General features: G+C 37.7%; 3 protein-coding genes across 4 annotated transcripts; 2 read left to right on the top strand and 1 right to left on the bottom strand.

The window, feature by feature from the left end:
• Positions 1-2,330: 2,330 nt before the first annotated feature.
• LOC121793749 (villin-4-like) lies at positions 2,331-7,333 on the top strand. The gene is made up of 21 exons (XM_042191784.1): positions 2,331-2,519; positions 2,733-2,832; positions 2,906-2,974; positions 3,070-3,306; positions 3,384-3,561; positions 3,647-3,776; positions 3,874-4,036; positions 4,119-4,263; positions 4,397-4,659; positions 4,738-4,806; positions 4,901-4,969; positions 5,049-5,186; positions 5,261-5,389; positions 5,470-5,620; positions 5,724-5,734; positions 5,831-5,971; positions 6,054-6,179; positions 6,256-6,321; positions 6,409-6,736; positions 6,810-6,973; positions 7,042-7,333. The coding sequence occupies exons 1-21, from the start codon at positions 2,464-2,466 to the stop codon at positions 7,153-7,155; spliced, it is 2,847 nt and encodes a 948-aa protein (XP_042047718.1). The 5' UTR covers positions 2,331-2,463; the 3' UTR covers positions 7,156-7,333.
• Positions 7,334-16,570: 9,237 nt separating this feature from the next.
• On the top strand, positions 16,571-20,114 carry LOC121795774 (protein LSD1-like). 2 transcript variants are annotated; one of them, XM_042194373.1, is made up of 7 exons: positions 16,571-16,774; positions 16,871-16,986; positions 18,390-18,500; positions 19,080-19,189; positions 19,378-19,458; positions 19,603-19,674; positions 19,758-20,114. In XM_042194373.1, the coding sequence occupies exons 2-7, from the start codon at positions 16,875-16,877 to the stop codon at positions 19,797-19,799; spliced, it is 528 nt and encodes a 175-aa protein (XP_042050307.1). In that variant the 5' UTR covers positions 16,571-16,774; positions 16,871-16,874; the 3' UTR covers positions 19,800-20,114. The 2 variants fall into 2 exon arrangements, with proteins under 2 accessions (XP_042050307.1, XP_042050306.1); XM_042194372.1 differs by having other exon boundaries at positions 16,866-16,986.
• Positions 20,115-20,421: 307 nt separating this feature from the next.
• LOC121795773 (RING-H2 finger protein ATL43-like) lies at positions 20,422-21,968 on the bottom strand. Its single transcript, XM_042194371.1, has one exon. The coding sequence runs from the start codon at positions 21,731-21,733 to the stop codon at positions 20,636-20,638; it is 1,098 nt and encodes a 365-aa protein (XP_042050305.1). The 5' UTR covers positions 21,734-21,968; the 3' UTR covers positions 20,422-20,635.
• Between the last annotated feature and the right edge of the window lie 420 nt (positions 21,969-22,388).

The following is a 22,388-nucleotide window of genomic DNA, read 5'->3' as shown; positions in this document are numbered from 1 at the left end:
ATTTTGCATTAAAATTCGTACCCAACCAAGAGTGCATACTCTTGTGGGACAGAGGGAGTATAATATTTGTATCACTAATGCTCTCATCTTGAACTCACGAATACCCATCACCCCCCTTATTCTCCGGTGTTGATGTCATAAGATGGACTTCAGATATGCAATGATATTTCTCCCAACACTTATCGGTTACTCCTCGTGAGTCGTGAGTATCTAGCTTGACCATCCGACATATGAATGGTTTCACGACTATCAAAGTACTAATCTAGGTTGTTCATGGCAAGACTTTATGGCTGCGATCTTGAGAACTTTGTTATAACGTCGAAGTATGTGGTTGTTTTCATCTCCACGACCACATCTCTTCTCAACGCCTCATCACTCACGAGGACGCTTTCTTTACATTCTCAATAGATCCCGAGTCATTTGACAGAAATCGAATTCCGATCAGCACTACACTGACTAGCAAGGCCAAGCTACTGAAGTCGAACATGATTCTTGGATAACAAAACTTACTTTGAGTTATTGTTTTTGAATCTGAAACTGACTAGGTTGAGTAAATAGATTGGGTATAGATTATTTCTGTAATTCATGAAAAGCAAATGAAAATATGATCAACAACCTTTACAACAATATCGCTTTGAAAGATGATACTAAAATCGGTCAATCAAAACAACCAACCAAAATAAAAGGTACAGCAAGATATAGACATCAAACCCCCTCTGAAATAGTAAAAGTTATTTATAATGGTATTTGGGAATTACTTCTTCCGTTCCATAGTAGTAGAGTCATTTTGTCATTTTGATACGTTCCGTAGTAGTGTAGTCATTTTCGTTTTAATAAAAGTCAACTCATTTCTTCTTACTTACTTTTCCCCCTCTTTTACTTTCTTCTCTCTACTTTATCCTCTCTCATATTTTATTACTCCGTATTTTTTTATTTAATACAATATACACATTTTTCTTAATCTCCGTGTCGAAAAGAAATGCCTCCATACTTGCTAAAACTGTAAATTTCCAGTGCAAAACATGAAGAACTAACCAAGTCGGGAGGTTAACACCTACCATTGAGTTAAATTAAATCGCATATAAAAAAAGAGCAACTAGAACTCAGATAAATCTGTTTATTCTAGCGAAACATAGCCACTAAATGCACCATAAATATAATCAATTAAATTGCCCTTCATAATTCTTAAAGTTGTACATGAACTATTGAAAAAGAAGAAATGACATTTTTGCTCCTTTGAATTCTTACCTTGCATTTTTTTACAGATTTTTATGATAAATCTATTCTATTTTTATTATAGCCAAAACAATTTACAATATTGTGGCTTTTGATTTTCTTTTTGCCTTATTCTAAAATGAGGCCTAAGCCCTTTTATTAAATCACTTAAACTATTGATCGATATCTGTCAGACAAAAATTTGATTTAATGCTACCTATTATCTAATTATGATTTTGTACCAAAATATCTATATATTTATGTGAACAATCAAATAAAAATATACTCAAAATCAAGTTTATTACTATAATGTGCTAAAACTACAAAGCACCAAATTTAATTTGATAGCAATACCATTTACTAGTATTACTATAATTTGTTAGCAAAAAATATTAGTCTCCCATTCCATTGAAATTGGGGTTCTATTTTTAGGTAGCCTTCCTATGATCATCATTTTCCCAAAAAACACGCATGCTTCTTCCCTCCCATCAGGAAATACTTTCATCTTTCCAGATCATTTCATTTTCCCCTCTCTCCATCTTATGTTTGATTCATTTCCAAGTTGGCTATAAGGTGATTACCATAACTGCATTCCTTTCTTTAAGTTTTGTCGTTAAATTTGCCTTTGTATATTTTAGGAGAACAGATTTGGTGTCAAATGCTAAGCATGCTTTAACTGCAGAAACAAAAAAAACAGGCAAATGCATGGAGAATTTGGGACTTTTTATTATCTATAAAAAAAAGTATGTGTCTATCTAAGAATTTGGTATATGAAGAGAAAAGTTAAGTTTTTTGTTGAGGAATGTCGATGTAAAACAATTCCAGTACCAAATTTGTTTTTTTTTTTGAGAAAGTTGTTATGTACTCTAACTCTAAGGGGTGTGTTTTCACTTTTCTACTAATTATGTCTTTTCTTTTTTCAAATTGAGCCAGTAACTCTAACTCTAACCTGCAGACCAAGAAGGATAAATAAAGCCTTTCTCCAAGAAACAAAAGATGGAGGTTATGACATGATTAAGAAAGTCATAAGCTCTAATAGTATTTCTCTTTGTACTGTATTAGTCTTTTACTTTTTGTGATTCTGGTCTGTTATTTATGGCAGTTTCACAGTCGATGCAAACTTGTGTTTCCATCGTAGTTACATGAAATGGATTGCATTAACCGGTATGACACTAATGCCTAGTGAATCTGGTGTCGATTATTTTCTCAGGAAGACTTCCACAACTAACAGTTTTAGAGGAGGTCACCATGTCAATTTCACTCAAGGATTTGGATCCTGCTCTACACGGGGCAGGACAGAAAGCGTATCCACGTTCTACAAAATCAAACTTTCTTGAACATTGCCATGAAATTGTGATTGATGCTTGCTCATTTCTGTCTGCTAAATGAGTGCATATTATATAAGGGCAGTAAAAGTTTACACAGCATGAGTAAAATTCTGCCATTTGCAATTATTTCAGGGATTATATTCTTTTTAGCACGTCTATACTGTTTCTATTCTCCTTGACTTCATATAGCGGGATTGAGATTTGGCGAATCGAAAATTTGAAACCTGTTGCAGTCCCACAACCTTCACATGGAAAGTTCTTCGCTGGTGATTCCTATGTGATTCTAAAGGTAAGTTTTCATTTCTATGTGATCATCATAATGGAGAAATTTGTTTGTTCCTAACTCTGTCTCCTTTCTGTAGACCACTGCCTCGAAGAGTGGGGCCCTTCGTCATGATGTTCACTATTGGCTAGGTAAAGATACTAGCCAGGTAACTATTTTAGTTTGATCATTTATCCATAAATCTACCTTGTCTGCTACAAATCATTCCCTGATTTCTGTCTGTGGAAATATTATCCTATTTAGGATGAAGCTGGTGCGGCAGCCATCAAGACGGTTGAGCTAGATGCATCGCTTGGTGGGCGTGCTGTTCAATACCGTGAAGTACAAGGCCAAGAGTCGGAGAAGTTCCTTTCCTATTTTAAGCCATGTATAATACCTCAACAAGGTGGATTCTCGTCCGGTTTTAAGCATGTTGAGGATGAAGAGCACCCAAACCGCTTGTACGTATGTAAAGGGAAACATGTTGTCAATGTGAATGAGGCAAGTACAACTCTCCGGATGATTCATGGTTCTAGTATAAATTCCTTCTTCTGACATCACCTCTTATCCTAGAACAGGTGCCTTTTGCCCGGCCGTCTCTAAATCATGATGACATCTTCGTTTTAGATACAAAGTCTAAAATATTTCAGTTTAATGGCTCCAACTCTTCAATTCAAGAGAGGGCTAAAGCACTGGAAGTTGTTCAGTACATTAAAGATACTTTTCATGATGGGAAATGTGAAATAGCAGCTGTTGGTAACTTATGCTACTACTTGCATTCTTTTTCTCTAGCATTGCTTGCTCGAGTTTTCCAACACATGCCTTGTGTTTTTCGCTGCAGAAGATGGAAAATTAATGGCTGATGCTGCAGCCGGAGAATTTTGGAGTATCTTTGGTGGCTTTGCTCCACTTCCGAGGAAAGTATACTCCGTACCCAAGAGCCCTCGCATTGTTAATCCTAAGCTTTCGTGGTATGTATTTTTTCCTTAACATTCCTCCAAATAATGCATAACAACTGGATCTGCTATGATTTGAATATGTAAGCTGATATAGTCTCGAATGTTTAAGCATTGAGAAGGGAGAGGCAGTACCTGTTCAGGCTAATTCTTTGGCAAGGGAGTTGTTGAACTCAAATAAATGTTATATCCTCGATTGCGGGATGGAAGTCTTTGTTTGGGTGGGAAAAGGTACTTCTCTTAATGAACGGAAAACTCTGAGCAGCACGGTTCATGTAAATCTCACTACCTAAGGCTTCCTCTTCTTGATTTTAAAGTTGTCACTGTAGTGCCTCAATGCTGTGTTTCATGTTATAGGAAATAGTGCAAAAACTGAACCGGACAGACTTTCATATAATCTGCTTGATGGAGGGCTTCGAGACAGTGATGTTCAAGGGAAAGTTTGATTCGTGGTCTGAGGTAACCGCCCCCACAAAGCAGGATACTAAAGGAAAGGTAGCAGGTCAGTCATCCCATCCACCAGATTATAACATTCTTCATTACATGTAACTATGTATTTTAGCTTTTTCTAATCAAGATTTGTTTCCATAGTTTGCTAAGCTCTTACTTACGCTCTTGATTTTGATGGTCTTTAGCACTTCTAAAGCGGCAAGGAGTTAATGTGAGGGGTCTTGTGAAAGCAGAAGCTCCGCAAGAAGAAGAAGAATCTCAAACTCATATAGATTGCACAGGCGATCTACTGGTTTGGCGCGTTAATGGTAATCAGAAGGCAATTCTTGAAGGTCCTTCTCTGTCAAAGTTCTACAGTGGGGATTGCTACATCTTCCAATATTCTTATCGTGGCGAAGATAGAGAGGAATATCTTGTAGGAACATGGTTCGGAAAGCAGAGTGCTGAGGTGATCTTCAATTTACTAAAGCAATCTTAGTATATATATGTTAATTGGATAATTGACCATGATATTCATTCTGTATAGGAAGACAGGGTAGAATCAACTGCACAGGCTAGCAAGATGGTTGAGAATATGAAATACTTCCCTGCTCAGGCATGTTAATTACCTTGACAACTTCATTCCGATATCACCTAACGCTAACTTCAGCCTCGTTCCTTACAATTGCATTTGTTCTGTTCTTTTCTAGGCTCGTATTTATGAAGGATTCGAGCCAGCTCAGTTCTTTGCCATTTTCCAGAGTTTCATCGTGTTTAAGGTTCGCGTTAAAACAAGTATAAAAAGCACTTTCGAATTTCTTTCAATGGCTCTTGTTGTAAAAACCTGCACATTGCCAGGGCGGTCTTAGCGTGGGATATAAGAACAACCTCACCAAGAAAGGACTTGAAGACGACACGTACGCAGGGGATGGGCTTGCATTGTTCCGGATTCAGGGGACGGGACCAGAAAATATGCAAGCAATACAAGTAGACCCTGTAAGTCTTGTTTTCCAATTCTGTGATGTTTCCTGTAAAACTATGCCTTCACTTGTATTATACGATTGATTCAGGTGAGCTCGTCTTTGAACTCCTCGTACTGTTACATACTACACAGTGGCACATCTGCTTTCACCTGGCTGGGAAGCTCCACAACGACAGAAGAGCAGGAGCTCGCGGAGAGGTGGCTCGATATTTTGAAGGTCTGATACCAATTGATGAAATGCTATAGTATTCCTTAATAACAGTAGTCCATATTAATTCATACCATTTGTATTTGCAGCCAGATGTGCAGTCTAGATTTCAAAAGGAGGGTGCAGAATCCGAGGTGTTTTGGGGTTTAATCGGAGGCAGAAAATCCGAGTACCCGAAGCAGAAAATCAAAAGAGTGGCTGAAGGAGACCCTCATCTGTTCTCATGCACTATATCCAAGGGCATGTCATCATCATTTTTTCCTTATAATTTGATCATTTCTGTTCATTCTTTTTGTATGAATCCAACTAACTGGTTTCTTTCATAATTCTTGTACCTTTTCAGGAGATCTGAAGGTATTTATTTACATTTAGACATTCTCTGAATTCATTCCATTCCACCTTATTTCTTATTGTTTTCTGAAAATTTTGAGATGTGATTTCCTTTTGCAGGTGGCTGAGGTTTACAACTTCGACCAGGATGATCTAATGACTGAAGACATATTCATCGTTGATTGCCACTCCGACATTTATGTCTGGATCGGGCAAATGGTCGAAAGCAAAAACAAGATGAATGCCTTAAATCTAGGAGATGTATGCTTTTAGCCTTGTTTTGCATTCTTGAGGACTAGTAACATGTGAAAAGCATTTTGTAACGTCTCATTTTCTTGTGCAGAAATTTCTGGAGTGCGACGTTCTTGGCGAAAAAATATCCAAGCATGCCCCAATATACATCGTTACAGAAGGGAACGAGCCTGCATTTTTCACGCGTTTCTTCACGTGGGACTCCAGAAAATTTGCAGTGAGTGTGCCCTCTGTGAAATCTCACCGGCCTTTTGGATTTACGCGTGAATGCTCATTTACTCTCGTGTTTGCAGATGCATGGTAACTCTTTCCAAAGGAAACTGGCTATTGTCAAACATGGCGGTACACCAAGACTTGAAGTAAGTCTTGGTTATACCATTCTTCTTGTTTTATCACATTACATAATTAGCAAGTCTAGTTATATACCCTGTATATGTAAATGGCAGAAGCCGAGAAGGAGAATACCTATAGTGATTGCTGGGAGATCGGGTGCACCAGAAAAAACGCAGCAACGTTCGAGAAGTCTGTCTGTGGCCCCTGAGAGAAACCGTGTACGAGGAAGGTCTCCAGCATTCAACGCGCTAGCATCAGCCTTCGAGAGTCCTAATGCGAGGAACCTGTCAACTCCTCCTCCTATGGTGAACAACCTGTACCCGAAGTCGTTGGAAATTACAGATGCAACTAAAGAGAGATCAGCAGCCATAGCAGCCCTGACCAAAGGCTTTGAGCAACCAGGACCGGCTCGCCAGCTTATCTTCCCTCGCTTTATTAGAGGTTTGTTTTTTTGTTATACCTACTCGTGCATCTACAACTGGTTCGATGACGATTCATGCGGGTCATGGAGCAGGCGTCCTCAAGCCTAGAGGGGAGGAGCCGAAGCCAGAGACGATACAGGAAGATGTGCAGGAAGACGAGGCTGAAGACGATGAAGAACTCACAACGCATCCGTATGAACGCCTTAGAACAAACTCCACGGATCCGGCTCCAGACATTGATGTCACTAAGCGAGAGGTATTATGTGTTTATGTATGCAGCAATCATGTTCATTGAAGTTGTTTATATATGGAATTGGTGTGCAGACATATTTGTCATCAGAAGATTTCAAGGCGAAATTCGGGATGAACAAGAGTGCTTTCTACAGGTTCCCAAAATGGAAGCAGAATAAGATAAAGACAGCTCTAGAATTGTTCTGAACAGATTGAAGAGTGTGCATGCTCAAACAGCTTAGGAGTATCTTTTGTTTTAGATTCTAAGATAGATTTCTTGATATATAGAGCCTGTTTGGTTTTTTTGTTTTTTTTTGGCCTTAGAAGCAAGCAAGTCATTTGTTTTGATGTAGCAGAGAGGGATAGGAACTTGCAACTACACAGTTTTTAGGGAGTCAAGTTTGTACAGTACAATATATAAAATTAAACTGAACTCTAAATTAATTCTATATAATTAAGGTTCATAGTATTTTTTTTACGCTGTTCCATCGTTACAGCTAAAATAAATTGAACACGTCTCAAAGTCTTTATTAATTAATCCCTTGCATCTATAGTGGTGCAATAGAAATCAGATTAACTTTATACTACCAAATAAACATTATTGATTTACCCATAAACTATCCCATGAATAGTTTCAGTTTTAGAGTTTTCAATCTAACTAAGAGTAACCAAAATGTGTGGCGGGCTACGCCGCCGGCGGTCAAATTCGGAACTTTTTTAATTCTTTAATTTTCATCTATAACATACTTATTCTCAATCCATTTTTTCCATTCCATTCCAACTTCAAATCTCAAAATTTTCTCAAATCTACTGTCGCACCCTAACCCCTTTGACATATGAATTTATAATAAACAAATACTACTTAAAATAAAGTAATCACAAATCCAAGTAGGTCTATCCAAATACTGTAATTTCTCAAAGCCAATATATATCATACGTTTTCTTTGACCAACACATATAACCAAAAACAATAAATATCATAAATAATTCTATATCAATATAGATATGTCACACCGTCCAGTTTATTATTCTGTGACAAATCAAGTCTGGTATCTGCCCGTGATTTCCAATATGTTAATATGATTGACCTGTAGGTCCCAATATGAATTGACCCGAAGGTCCCACTGTGATTTGACCCGTAGGTCCCATTATGATCTGACCCGAAGGTCCACTGTGATTGACCCGAAGGTCCCAATATCTCCACTATGATTTCAGATCCAGGGCAACACCGTTACAGATCCTCTTTAATCATATTATGCATGTACTTTCAATATCATATATAAAATACATCAATTCTATCAACTACACATCCATATTATATTCTACCAAATAATTCCAATACAATATACAAATATATCTCTTATACGAACCATATATCCATCATATTCCACCATATAAACCAAATATTCACACAATTTAACTTCTCACAATCCAGCACATAACATATACTCCCTTCAAAACCTTAGAGTTGCATTCATACATAAATCTAGATAAAAATATCATTTATATATCAAGTAATTAGAAATTAAAGAAAATATGAAAAATTGAAGATTGGGATGGGCGAAAATTTACACAATTCATATTCTACCTCTTTAATTTAGATAGCTTAAAGGCTCTCGTTGTTTCTCTTTGCTTTTTCTTTTTCTTTTTCTTTTTCTTTTTCCCTTTTTTGTTAATGCCAAACTCATATATATAAGAACTAGCAACAAATTTGCCGACTTACTTCTATAATTATCTATTATATTGCATTTAAGCAACTTAGGATGCATTTTTAAAATTGAGAAAACAAGTTATAGTTTAAGAACTTGACACGTTGCATCCAAACCAATGCTTACTAATAATAATTAAATAATAAACAATACTAAAATAAACAATTATCTAACTAGCATTTTCTTAGTTTTTATATGTATCATTATTTTATTTATTTACACTTACGTATATATATAGTTATTAGTCTAGCTAACCAATTCATTGTACCATATTCTTTTTCTATTATCCCCACTTAATATATATATATATATATATATATATATATATATAGAGGTTAGTGATCAAGATATAACTAATCTTAAGTGTATAACTAGAGAACAAATCTCAGCCACACATCTTAATGGAACAAATATTATTTATTTTAATAATTTAAAATAGGCTAAGGGTATTTTTGGAAATTACAAATTCAAAATCACGTTTCATTTCCTTCCAGATTTTCAAATCTCCTTCCAAATCTCCCTCGTAATCTTAGATCTAGAAATTCCCCAATAGCTCGAAACCACAACGCCACCTTTCTCGGCCTTCTCCTCCTGCGACTCGCTGTTCTTCACCGATGAAGGCGGCGACGATGTAGGCTCCGCCGCCGAACTCATCATCCGCCTCCACCCTACCAACACCGCGCACTGACGCACTGACGACGGTGGCGTACTGGGAGAAGGTAAAGGGAGAATGCGGGGAGAGTGACGGCGTTGACGGTGAGGGAGGGGTCCTTGAGTTTGAAGATTGTGAGGTAGATGATGCAGGCGATGATGACGAGGAAGATGAGGAAGATGGTGGCGAACTTTAGAATCTCCAAACTCTCCCTCTTTCGACAAATATATAAATATATACAGTACTACTAGCTAGTAGTATAAATTATTGGTCGTGACCGAGTTGTATAGACACGTGTGGTGGACTCGTGTCTCATAATATATTATTTATATACAACCAGCATAATTTAAAATATGATATTTTATATATATTCCCAAGCAAGATTTAAGTCGTGTGGTGACGTGGTGGAAAAACATTTGCTTAATTATTGATTAGTTGATTAATGTCTGCATGTCATTCTCTTCATATTTAACCAAGTTCATATTCTATGATTTACAAAACACATCACTCTTATTATGATTTTACTTCACTCTTTTTCACAAAACACATCACTCTTATTATGATTTTACTTCACTCTTGTTCACAAAACACATCACTCTTAGCATGATTTTACTTCACTCTTGTTCACAAAACACATCACTCTTAGCATGATTTTACTTCACTCTTGTAACACATCACTCTTTGCATGATTTTACTTCACTCTTGTTTACAAAACACATCATTCTTGGCGTGATTTTACTTCACTCTTGTTTACAAAATACATCACTCTTGGCATGATTTTACTTCACTCTTGTTTACAAAACACATCACTCTTGGTGTGATTTTACTTCACTCTTGTTTACAAAATACATCACTCTTGGCATGATTTTACTTCACTCTTGTTTACAAAACACATCACTCTTGGCGTGATTTTACTTCACTCTTGTTTACAAAACACGTCACTCATAGCATAATTTTACTTTACTCTTATTTACAAAACACATCACTATTAAAATGATTTTACTTCACTGTTATTAATAAAATAGCAAAAAATCACATCATTAGAGTAATTAAAGATATACGTAGAATTAAATTAAGATTGAAAAAATAGCACACTTTCTAGAAAGATATTAAATTCAATAAATTAACTAGTGACTAACATTTTTATAACAACAACAATTAACCAGCTATCCTACTTGGTTACTAACATCAGCTCCAAATTTCTTCTTCATTTCGAGTTCTTCCACAAAATGAGTAGGTCGTCTTCTCTCTGTGAATAAAATATAAAAAAACTCTAGCTGAGTGCACCAACGACGTGCAATTGTCTTATCCTTGAATGCAACACTTATTAGTCTACTGCTATTATTAGTAGTGACTCATCACATGGGATCAGCTCCAGCTCTCATAACAAACTAATCAACAAACTTGTTTTAACCATACAAACACTACCACTATGTTGCTTCTCAAGCTATCATCGACTGATTTCAACAGAGTGCATAATCAAATGTGCAGAGGGAGAGGATCAACCTAATTTTCTTCTGTAAAACTTTCTGCAACCACCATGCCGCCGCCCTTCAAACGCCCTGCAATCTCCGATCAACACAGGCGGCGGGAGATCTCTTTCTTCCTTCAAAACGACTCTGCCGCGCCCGATTCCGATTTTGAAATCGCAGACCAGTTTTGGTGATAGAAAAGCAGTCAACCCTAAGAGGATTCGGAGCGGTTAACGAAGAAGAATTTTGGCTATGCAATGACCATTATACCCCCGCCTTGTTATTGTGGAGTAAATTTGTGATTGATGGAACTAATTTCTCCTTAAATTCGAAAATTACATGTATTAATACTAGCCCTTGATTTTTTTGATCTTGTGGCTATTATTTGTTCTCTAGTTATTTGGTTAAGAGGTGTTTGCCATAGATCACTACCCTATATATATATATATATATATATATATATATATATATAGTGATGTATTCATTTCCTTTCCTATATTTCTTCCTTTTTCCTTCTTAATATCAGCCATTAGATTAGAGAAATGGATGGTCAAGATCAACATTGGGTAATTAATCCCGTGTTGCATTATTTGTCCTATTTTGTGCATTATGAGGGTACAATAGTAATCTAATAATGGCTGGAAACCGCTACGAATAATGCACCACATGGTCACGAGTAATGCATATAATTGACTATATAATGCACAATATGTTAACTGCAATGCATACGAATAAGATGTACCATGTTATGATGTTTGGACACACGTTTCTTGTTTCCCCTAAGGGTTTAATAAGCTTAGGGGCTAGGGTATAGTACGTAGACACGTATGTAATCTTCACATGGTAACGAGTAATGGATATAATTGACTATATAATGCACAATTTGTGAACTGCAATGCATACGAACAAGATGTGCTGTGTTATGATGTTTGACACACGTTTCTTGTTTCCCCTAAGGGTTTAATAAGCTTAGGGGCTAGGGTATAGTACGTACGCATTAATAACAAATTATAAAACGATACGAATAATTCACCAAATTGTCACGAGTAATGGATGTTATTAAGTATATAATGCACAATATGTGAACTGCAATGCATACGAATAAGATGTATCATGTTATGATGTTTGACACACGTTTCTTGTTTCCCCTAAGGGTTTAATAAGCTTAGGGGCTAGGGTATAGTATGTAGACATCCAGTTTGTCGGAAGAAATCTTGGTTCGCGCAACGGCAAGAGGGTGCGAGGAAGGATGTTGAGCGAGCCTTTGGTGTGCTCCAAGCGCGATGGGGCATTATACAGTGCTCGACACGAGTTTGACACGAAGATGATGTCGTTGATATCATGTATGAATGTATCATATAGCATAACATGATAGTAGATGATGAAGGTATATCTGTGGAGCGTTGGACAGCGGACGATGATGCTGGACCAAGTCATGGTGTTGCCATCGCCCCCTACAGATGGGTGTACCGCGTACTGATAAAGACTTGCTCTGAGTTTTCCTTGATATACGCAAGGAAAGAGAACATCTCCAGCTCCAGGCCGATATGGTTGAAGAGACATGGGCACATAGGGGAGAGCGAGCACATTATGATTACTTACGTTTGTAATTCTCATTGACTAATTATTTATGAATGAATTATGTTTTTTATTTCTAATAATTTTTGTCCAATTAATTTTGTTCTAGTCCAATTAAAATATACCAACAATTAAAAAAATGTGAGGCGTGGCTGAGGTATAGTTGTGGCATGACTGGACAAGTTTTATGTGGCTGAGACTAGGGCTGGGGAAACATATCGAAATACCTACCGGCCTTATCATACCGAAAAAATATCGAAAATACCGAATTTCTGGTATACCGAAAGATTTCGGTAAGGTAACAGTATGAATTTTCATATACCGCGGTATACCGCTTTATACCGAAATTCGGTATATACCGTAAATTAAGGTATATACCATAAAATATAAATATAATTATATATAAAATATATTTTATATATTTTTAAATAATAAATTTTATTGTGAAATATAAGTATAATTATGAATAAAACATATTATATATATATTTTTAATTATAAAATATAAATAATATTCTAAAAACTCAAACTATTTATTTTCATTGATGTTGAAAGTATGGTATACCGCAAACGTACGGTATACCGAACTTTGGTACAGTGTATCGAAAATGAGGTATGGCATCGGTATGGAAATTGGTCATACCGGAAATAAGGTATACCGAAGTTCGGTATACCGAAAATTTTGATAAGGTAAAGGTATGATTTTTTCAGATACCGAATTTACGGTAAGGTATACGGTATGGTGGTTTCGGTAAGGTATACCGTACCTACCCACCCCTAGCTGAGACATGGTTGTGATTACTAGACAGACAAGTTTTTTTTTTGTGGTTGTGGTGTGACTGTTCCACTATTGTGGACACCCTAAGTATTACTCCCAAGTAAGAGTTAAAAGACATAAAATAATACTCCATATACAATTATTGTATTGCTAAAATCAAATCCATAAAAAGGAATTCATTTTAATTAATAAATTAAAAATAATCTAGTAAACAATTTAGTGGATTTGATGGCCAATCAAGTATTCTTGCATTTGTTGGGAAGAATTTAAAATGTGAATTAATAACTTTTCAGAAATCTAAAAGGGTAAATCTCATTATTTAGAGGCTAAATAATAAATATTACTCCATTCGTCCCCTAAAAATAAAAACTTTTGAAACGGCATGTGTTTTAACGCAAAATTAAGAAAGTAAGAGAGATAGAAAAAAAATGTGTCAGTGAAAGATGAGTCTCACCTTATAAAAGATTTTTTTTAAATAACAAAATTTTATATTTTTGGGATGAACCAAAAAAAGAGTTTCTCTTTTAAAAAACGGTATTTCAATCTCAGCCAGCTTTGATTTATACTCCTTGGGAAAAAGAAAACGTATACATCAGTCTGCACTAGCAACGGTGATTTTCCACCGACCTCCAAAGTGAACCATCGACAAACATTGTGCGGTCGGTGGGGTTATTTTACATATTTTCAAACCTTAGTTAATAGTTATGATTCTTACTGTTATATTTTCATTTTTCACCGATTTGTACTCAATAATAATATTTATAATTGTAGGCGTGTGTCTTTAACTCTTTATGAACATTTGATTGAAGTAATAAATAACAATCTATTTTCTATTCTAATTCTACTCATATGCTCATTTAAGAAGAGTTCATTAGAGAACAAACTTAATACAAAAGCATCTAAGAATATTCTATGATAGATATTTTAAGGAAGAATCTGTATAAAATGTAATAGGATACGTAATTATCAATGCCAAGACATTGTAGATAGAACTATATGCTTTCTTTCTTGACTCAGTTTATGGGACTGAACTTAATCTTCTTTCTCTGCATTTACTCTCTTACTTGTTATAATTACATAAAATGGGCTAAGTATGCAACACATTCGTTCAAATTATTACATAAATACTTTCTCCATCTCCAAAAATAGCAGTATTTCTTATCTCTTGGTACGTCACACAATATTATTTCACTTTCATTTTAGCAGCACAACAACTCATCGGAGTGTTACTTTCTATTAACAATACTTTAATCACTTCTTTTTTATATTTCTTTTATAATTTAACAATTTCTTATTAAAACTGGTGTCACCCTATTTCTAGGGAACGGATGAGTATTTCATTTAGTTCACTATTTCTATACAACAACTAGCGAGTACTTACTTATTTTGTCTCTTATTATGTTTATCACTTTTTTATTTAGGATATTCACTATTAAATGTCACATATTTTTATTATTTTTTGATAAATAGACTTCACATTTTATCAACTCGTACTACCATCGCCACACTCTAAGAGTGAAGTATTTATCATTCGGCATAAGATTTTATGCAGTATTGTTTGGTACGTTCAGTGGAGAAAGAATTAGTATAAGAAGAATAAAGAATGTTCTAGAGTTGTCCGATGGGGAGTAAATCATCGAAAGAGAAAAGGGAAAGGGAAGGCGAACTTCATTTCATTCGCATAACTTGTATTAACGAGTTTCTATTCTCTCTCTACGTTGCTATCAGTATATCCAAAATGGCTAGTGGTGGTGGTAGTGGTAGTGGTGCGGGTGGTAGTGGTGGGGATGCTGATGACGTACGCCGGCAGATTAACGAAGAGGTGCGAGCCTATACGTCCCGGGAGATAAATCGCCTGATACAAGCGGCCTTACAGCAGCAGCAGCAGGTACCTCGCCCCATCCATCGCCGAACTGTACTACCCTGGGACCACCTCGCTGCACACCGTCGGTTGTATGAGGACTACTTCGCTTCGGAGCCGCGGTTTGGGGATAACTTATTCCGGCGACGTTTTAGGATGCATCGTCCGCTATTTATGAGTATCGTGAGCGCTTTAGAGCGTCGATACGCGTATTTCAGGTTTAGGGAGGATGCAGTTGGTAAACCCGATCACACGCCCATACAGAAGTGCACTGCCGCAATCAGGCAGCTAGCATACAGAGGCGAGGCCGACATGTTCGACGAGTACCTCCACATCGGCGGGATGACTGCCCGCGATTGTCTAAAGTATTTTTGTGAGGGTGTTATTGAGATATTCGGGGATATGTATCTTCGGAAGCCTACCCCCGAAGACTGCCAAGCTCTGATGGATATGCACGGGCATCAGCACGGGTTTCCGGGAATGTTGGGCAGCATAGATTGTATGCATTGGGAATGGAAGAATTGCCCGCCACCTAGAAAGGGGTGTACACGACCGACTTCAAAGGCAAGAATCCCACGATGATCCTCGAAGCCGTAGCTGACTACCGGCTATGGATTTGGCATGCGTATTTCGGAGTAGCCTGGTCGAACAACGACATCCCTCCAGTTGTCGCCCCTTTTCAACGAGCAGTGCATGGGCATTGGTCCGACCATCAGTTTCGTTGCCAACGGCAACCAGCACAATATGGGCTACTATTTGGCTGATGGGATTTACCCTATGTGGTCCGTCTTTGTGAAGACGATCAGATGCCCAGTAGAAGAAAAGAAGATCTACTTTGCGCAACGTCAGGAGGCATCGTGCAAGGATGTGGAGCGGACATTTGGTGTGCTACAGGCTCGATGGGCGGCAGTGAAGGGTCCAACACGGCTGTGGTATATTGACTGCATCGCTGATGTCATGTAATCATGTATTATCATGCACAACATGATTGTTGAAAATGAAGGTTCAACACTGACTGATTGTGCCAATGATGATGTTGATGCTGCCGGTCCAAGCCACGGCGTGGTCACCGCCAATGTATGTATGGGGATACCTCATGGAGACACCGATCGGGTCCATGCATTTTGCCGACATGCGCCAACAAGAAGCCCTTATTCGACTCCAGAATGATATAATTGAAGAGCTATGGACGCGGAGGGGTGCACGTTGATATTTTTATAATGTAATTTGTTTAATTTTTATTTTTTTGTTGAATTGTACTTTTTTAATTTTTTTTTATTTAATGAAATTATTATTGCACTTTCTCCATCCGTATTCTTGTCGAAATTTTAATTCTGTGAATTTTTATTATTGTGGATGTCCGCCGGGATGTCCTTGAAGATGTCCGCTATTATGCAGTTGGATGTTCTTATGCCGTGACAATGCAGTGGGATGTCCTTATGACGTGACAGGAGGTGTTTTTTGGTATCCGTCAGGACATCTATGCCCATTGTGTGGATGCTCTAAACTTTGTATTACACTCCATTAAAAAAATGTTTATATTGATTATTCCAACAAATTATGAAAGGGACCATCTGAATGCCATTAAGAAAAAGTTGGAAAGTAAAAAAATGTCAACAGAGTCGCCATCTCCTTGTTAAACTTCCGATTGGATTCCAATTCCCTTCGGATTATCCCAATTCCTACCCTACTTTGCCTTAATTCACCCATAGCCGATGAATTGTGAATCCATCGCCTTCAATTTGTCGACGTGATTTTGCTCTCTACCGTTTTGCTGGTGAGTGTTACCTACCTTTGTTTGTTTTTGGAATTTTTATTTTTCTGAGTAAGTTTTCATGCTTCTGATTTCACATTTTTCCGATGACAAGAGAAGAGGAATGCAGAGCCAGGTAGTTTGCAGCGGGTGCCGGAGTCTTCTCATGTACCCGAGTGGGGCCACCAATGTGTGTTGCGCGTTATGTAATTCCGTCACCACCATCCCTCCTCAAGGTTATTTCTGGATTTCCAATTTAGTATCCAATTCTGTTGTTTGTGCTTGTGTATGTGTGTGTTTGGGTTGAGTAAATGGGTATGATAATTGAACAACCTAATCATGAACTAATTTGTAATTGGCCCAAGATTTTCATTAATACGATAATGCTTCTCTTCATTTTTACGAATTGTGGTCTTGAGTCTCATTTTTGTCCAAGCATATAAATGGAAAATGATTTTAGCCATTGACTATTGAGGATGTTACAACTGGAATGTGCTATTGGATCATTACTGTAGTACATATTACGGAGAATATGGTTTGTTTTAGATTACAGAAACCATACATTCAGCAAGAGAGAGTATGCAATGCCATATATGTGGCATACAGCTGCAACGAATAACCTTTAGTTCATACTAGTTTTCTAGTTATCAAGATTTTATCATCTTGTGATACATGGAGTATGTGCTTCTTTTACCTTGCCTCGAAACCTGGCCAGGTCTTCTTTTCCCTTCAAAAGTTATGTAGAATATTTCAACTTTTTCGTTCATTTGGTTGAAACTTGATGTCTTCATATTGGAGCTCCTCTTTCCTTGTTATGGAAAGAACCTTATTTGAGCATTTAACGATTAGTTATGCGGTGCGGGATGTGGTCTCCACTATTTCAAGTGTAAAGATAGATGCAAATAAAAATGAGAACATCTAAACAATTATATTGGAATAATGATGTTTTCTTTACCACAAGTGTAAAGTTAGATGCAAAAAAAAAATGATAACATCTAAACAATTATATTGGAATGATGATGTTTTCTTTACCACTTTGGTTGACCTTACTCAAAGGCAAGGCAATGATCAAGATGGAATTGCAGTTGCCTTTGCTGGTTCTTATGTAACAAAAATACTCATCATGCATGTTAAAATATTCAACAAAATATCTGATCTGGCTGCTACTCTTTTTTTGTGGGATTGGCTTTTGTTGATTTGAAGTGTCTTATTGACCTGTTCCTTTTCAGATGAACTTAAGTGCCCAGCGTAGCTTAGATTTTACACTTTCAGTATAACTTTGTTTAGGATTTCATAAAAGGCTGAGTTTCATATTGGTGCTTCTATATGAGACTTCAATTCCTTGCTGCGAACATTGTATTTTTCTAAACCATATGTTTGATGTTTGATCATTATAAGACCTGTCTATGATCCAATTTCTAGTTTGTGTATCCATATTTGTTTTAGGAAACTCCACGATTCTTAGAATTCAATTTCAGTATGTGGTTACTATAATACTATTCTGGTGATTCGATGATGGTTTCATGATTCCTGTTGTAGCAAATAACTAAGATGCTTGGCCGTGATGAACTTTACAATGTTGTATATGCAAATTTGGATATCGTTTGGGATTTTTGCTACTCATCTACCTCATACTCAGGAATGGAAATGGCCCAACTGATATGTGGAGGCTGCCGTACATTATTGATGTATACTCGGGGTGCTACCAGTGTGAGATGTTCTTGCTGCCACACAGTAAACCTAGCACCAGGTAAAACAAATATGTTCAAATGATAGTTGTCAGGTTTTAGGTCAGTATCTTTGTGGTACTTGCTATGAGAAAGTTATTGTTTTTGAATGCATGTTACTTTTTTTATACTTGCTGATCAAGAGGTTATTGAGTATTTAGTAAATATGATATTTTTCTTCTTTCTTTCAACCTAGTTACCCATTATCAGGAAACCACAAACACCCCCAACAAAAAGAAAAGAGTATGATTTATCTTGGTAGCTTATCTTTTCTATGTCTTCATTTATTTATAACCTAGTTAGAGTATATGTATGGCCTTGGAATTGTATCTTAGGGTATTCATCAGGAGCGTGTGTTTTTAGTGTGTATGCACTGCTAAAATTACATTGCTTTCAAAGTTTTAAACAAACCTGGGGTCCCATAAGCAGGAAAGAAAATTATGGAGAACATTGTCAGAATGCATTATTTAACATTTTAGTAACAGCAGTACATGATAATGTTACAATTTTAACATTCCCAAGCCTAATTTCACATCTTCTTGAGCCTTGAATATGCATTTTCATATCTATATTTGTTTGAGTTTTGACCGTCTTTTGGTTAGCACCTAATATCGCTCACATCAACTGCGGAAACTGTCATACAACACTCATGTATCCTTATGGTGCTCCATCTATCAAATGTGCTGTTTGTCAATATATCACGAATGTTAATGTAAGTATACTGGCATGGTTATATATTTATTGAAAGTCACCTCTTCTATTATTATCCTTGTTCTAGTTATACACAGAACCACCCAATGCAGCTATTCATATATTTAAGCATTCATTGGGGGTCTTATCGATAGACCACTTAGCGTCAGTCCTTTGTTGTGCTATTATCTCATTGATTCATGTTGGCAGATGGGAAATGTTAGGGTCCCACTTCCCATGCATAGGCCAGTTGGACCTGCCTCTCCAGCACCGATGCCTTCTGGTTCAGCGGTTAGTCCTGATATTTGATCATGTCTTCCTAGAACCTGAGTGGTTAGGCATGGTTAACTAGTGAAAATTAATTATGATGGTATTTTTTAAAAGTTGATTTCGTTTCCGTCTTATCTTAGTTTTTCTAATTATGGTTCAATGCAGCCATTACCCAATCCCCAGAGCCAAACTGTTGTTGTGGAAAATCCTATGTCCGTTGACAAGAGCGGGAAACTGGTACATCCATCGTTTGGCTATTGTTTTTATCATGTTTAACTCTTGGATCCAAAACCACTATGAGAATAAAGTAAAATGTGCAGGTAAGCAATGTTGTTGTTGGCGTAACAACAGACAAAAAGTGAGGCTGCAATAAACCTTGGCTGGACCACTGAACTATCTCACTAACCAGAGAGTGCTTTCACATTGTTGGCATTTTGGGTAATGTTGAGGAGTGTGCATATTTGGCGGGATTGTATGTTAATGGCTTTGCTGCTTCGCTGTTGGGCGCCTCTGTACTATTAATATAACATATGTGCAGATATAGTGTGTATGTAGACAGCAATCTATTTCATCTTTTGTGTGGATATACCGTGGAAGTCCATGGGGGAGATCAAAAGGATTAATTTTTCATTATCATATTTGAGTATATATTAAGTATGGTCTAAAGATAAACAACATTTTTTCTTGTTTTCTATCCCTCTCTTTCCTCTAAGTCACAGCGTGTGTCGTTGTTTTTTCATGCTAATGATTTGAACAGATGGTTTGTCAGATGATAGCCAACGCACCAAATGCAACAGGCTGCTTGAGAGTGACTTTTCTCATCTAATCTCTCTTTCATGGGATTTGATGTCTCCAACACTGTATTTTACTCTAATTGTAAAGAATGATTTGTTTACTAATTTTTTATGTGCGTGTGTGCATCGAAATTCCAAGTTGCAATAAAATTGTGGCTGAGTGTGTTGACAGATGTATTAAAAAGCAAGATTTTGAAGCCTTTTGACGCCCAAGGTAAATGATGATACTGGTGCATTGTGGTTTGTTTGATTACATACCAAAATTTAGTGTGTAAAATATTGATATTTATAGTACAGGTATAAAAGAGTGACAGGGTACCTAACTAATAATGTGAAATGGATAATGTTTGTGTGCATGGAAATGCAATACATGGGAGATATGAATGTGTATGAAAAACAGAGTATTAAATGGGTAAAGAAGGAGGAGATTGTACAGCTGGGTGTTGGGACTGTGAAATCCAGGCCAACCACTTCTTTACAACCCTCTCTCTCTCCTCCTCTTTCCCCTTCCCTCCATTATTGCCCCTGTACCTACTCATCCCTGTTATTTCCGACAGACTTCTCCCATTTATTACGCCGCTGCCACTCTCCCCTTCCAGCAGCATCTCCGATTTCAGGTACAGCGACTCCGTGGCCTGCGCGTCGCTCCACCGCCGCAGCCTCTCAGCCTCCTCCTCCTCCCTGCCGCCAGATATTATGATCCGGTGCTCTAGCCGATGCCGGTCTCCCTGCACCGGCAGCTGACTGTCTTTCCTGCCCTTCCAGCCGGAATTACCAGTTTTTTTCCGGCGGGAATTCCAGCTGTCGAGGGAACCCCGCCCCCGGAGGAGATCATTGTCGGCAGCGGCGCCCCTCTCTCCCGCGGAGGAGTGCCGCCCGGATACCCTGGGGGGTGGGGCGGTGGCGCTGGTGCGCGGCGTGGGCAGAGGGGTGTGGAGCAGGACGTCCTCCGGGTCGACGCGGTAGCGGCAGAGGGGGCACGTGGAGTGGGCGTCGAGCCAGGTATCGACGCACTCGACGTGGAATGCGTGCTTGCACTTGGGGAGAAGGCGCAGCACCTCCTCCGCCTCGAACTTGTTCAGGCACACGGCGCATTCGAGGCCGTCCTTGTGGCCCCGCAGCGACGAGAAGCGGAAAATGGGCAGGGATTCGATGACCTTCCTATTGATCCCGGAATCCCTCGTCGATGCCGGGCCGCCTCGGGAGGCATTGGCGTAGCTGCTCCCTTTGCAATGCCTCACATACAGAAGTAGCAAGAATGTAATTGAGAAAATAGTGGTGAGTATTCCCAGCGCTGCCGCGATCCCCGGCTTCAACGCAGCCGTCCTAGGCATAGGCAGGGGCGGGGGCGAGTTCCCATCGGCGGTGGTGAGAAAAGAATGATTCGAGAGAATGAAGAGAATGAGTAAAGTGATTGGCATGTTAGTTGGTTGAGCAACAGAGCAGAGCAGAGAAGAGGAGATTCTAGTACCAAAATACAAACAACAAAAAGACAAAGGCATCTAGCAGAATGGATCTAGTAGGGGGTGGGTTTAGGGATGTCATTGTAGCCCGCAAGCCGTGGGTTGACCCGAATAGCCCGTCAAATTTATAGGGTTAGGGCTGGAAATTTCTAGCTCGATAAAATTAAAACCCGATTAGCCCGCACCCGATTAACCCGTGACCCGTTAGGGCTAGGCCTGAAAACCCGATGGGCTGTCTCGAAAACTCGATAAAATTTCTATTATTCTATTTTTTACTCCTAATTCGACACTTCATTGATTAATTTTATAATATAGATAACTAAAAAAATAACTTTCAATTTTATATTTAATATACAAATTATATATTAAATTTTTATTAATATAATAATTGATAAATAAATTAAAAACTTCAAATTCACTTAAAAAATATTTAAATTTCTAAAACATGCATTAAAATTTCACAAAATATCTCAAATATTAGTATTTGATCATGTTTATGATTGAGTTTGACCATATATCTCAAATTTATCATAATTAAATATTTTACATTTTATGAATATAACTAATTTTCATCATTATTTATTTGATTGATCGTATGTTAATCTTATCGGTAGCAACCCGATTAACCCGTTGGGCTAGCCCGAAACCCGAGCTTTTAGGGTCAGGGTTGAACTTTTACGACCCGAAAGAATTC

Source organism: Salvia splendens, chromosome 3 (assembly GCF_004379255.2).
Source record: "Salvia splendens isolate huo1 chromosome 3, SspV2, whole genome shotgun sequence".
NCBI classification, from domain to species: Eukaryota; Viridiplantae; Streptophyta; class Magnoliopsida; order Lamiales; family Lamiaceae; genus Salvia; species Salvia splendens.
The sequence above is the reverse complement of the archived record's forward strand: the minus strand, read 5'-3'. Positions and strand labels throughout refer to the sequence as shown.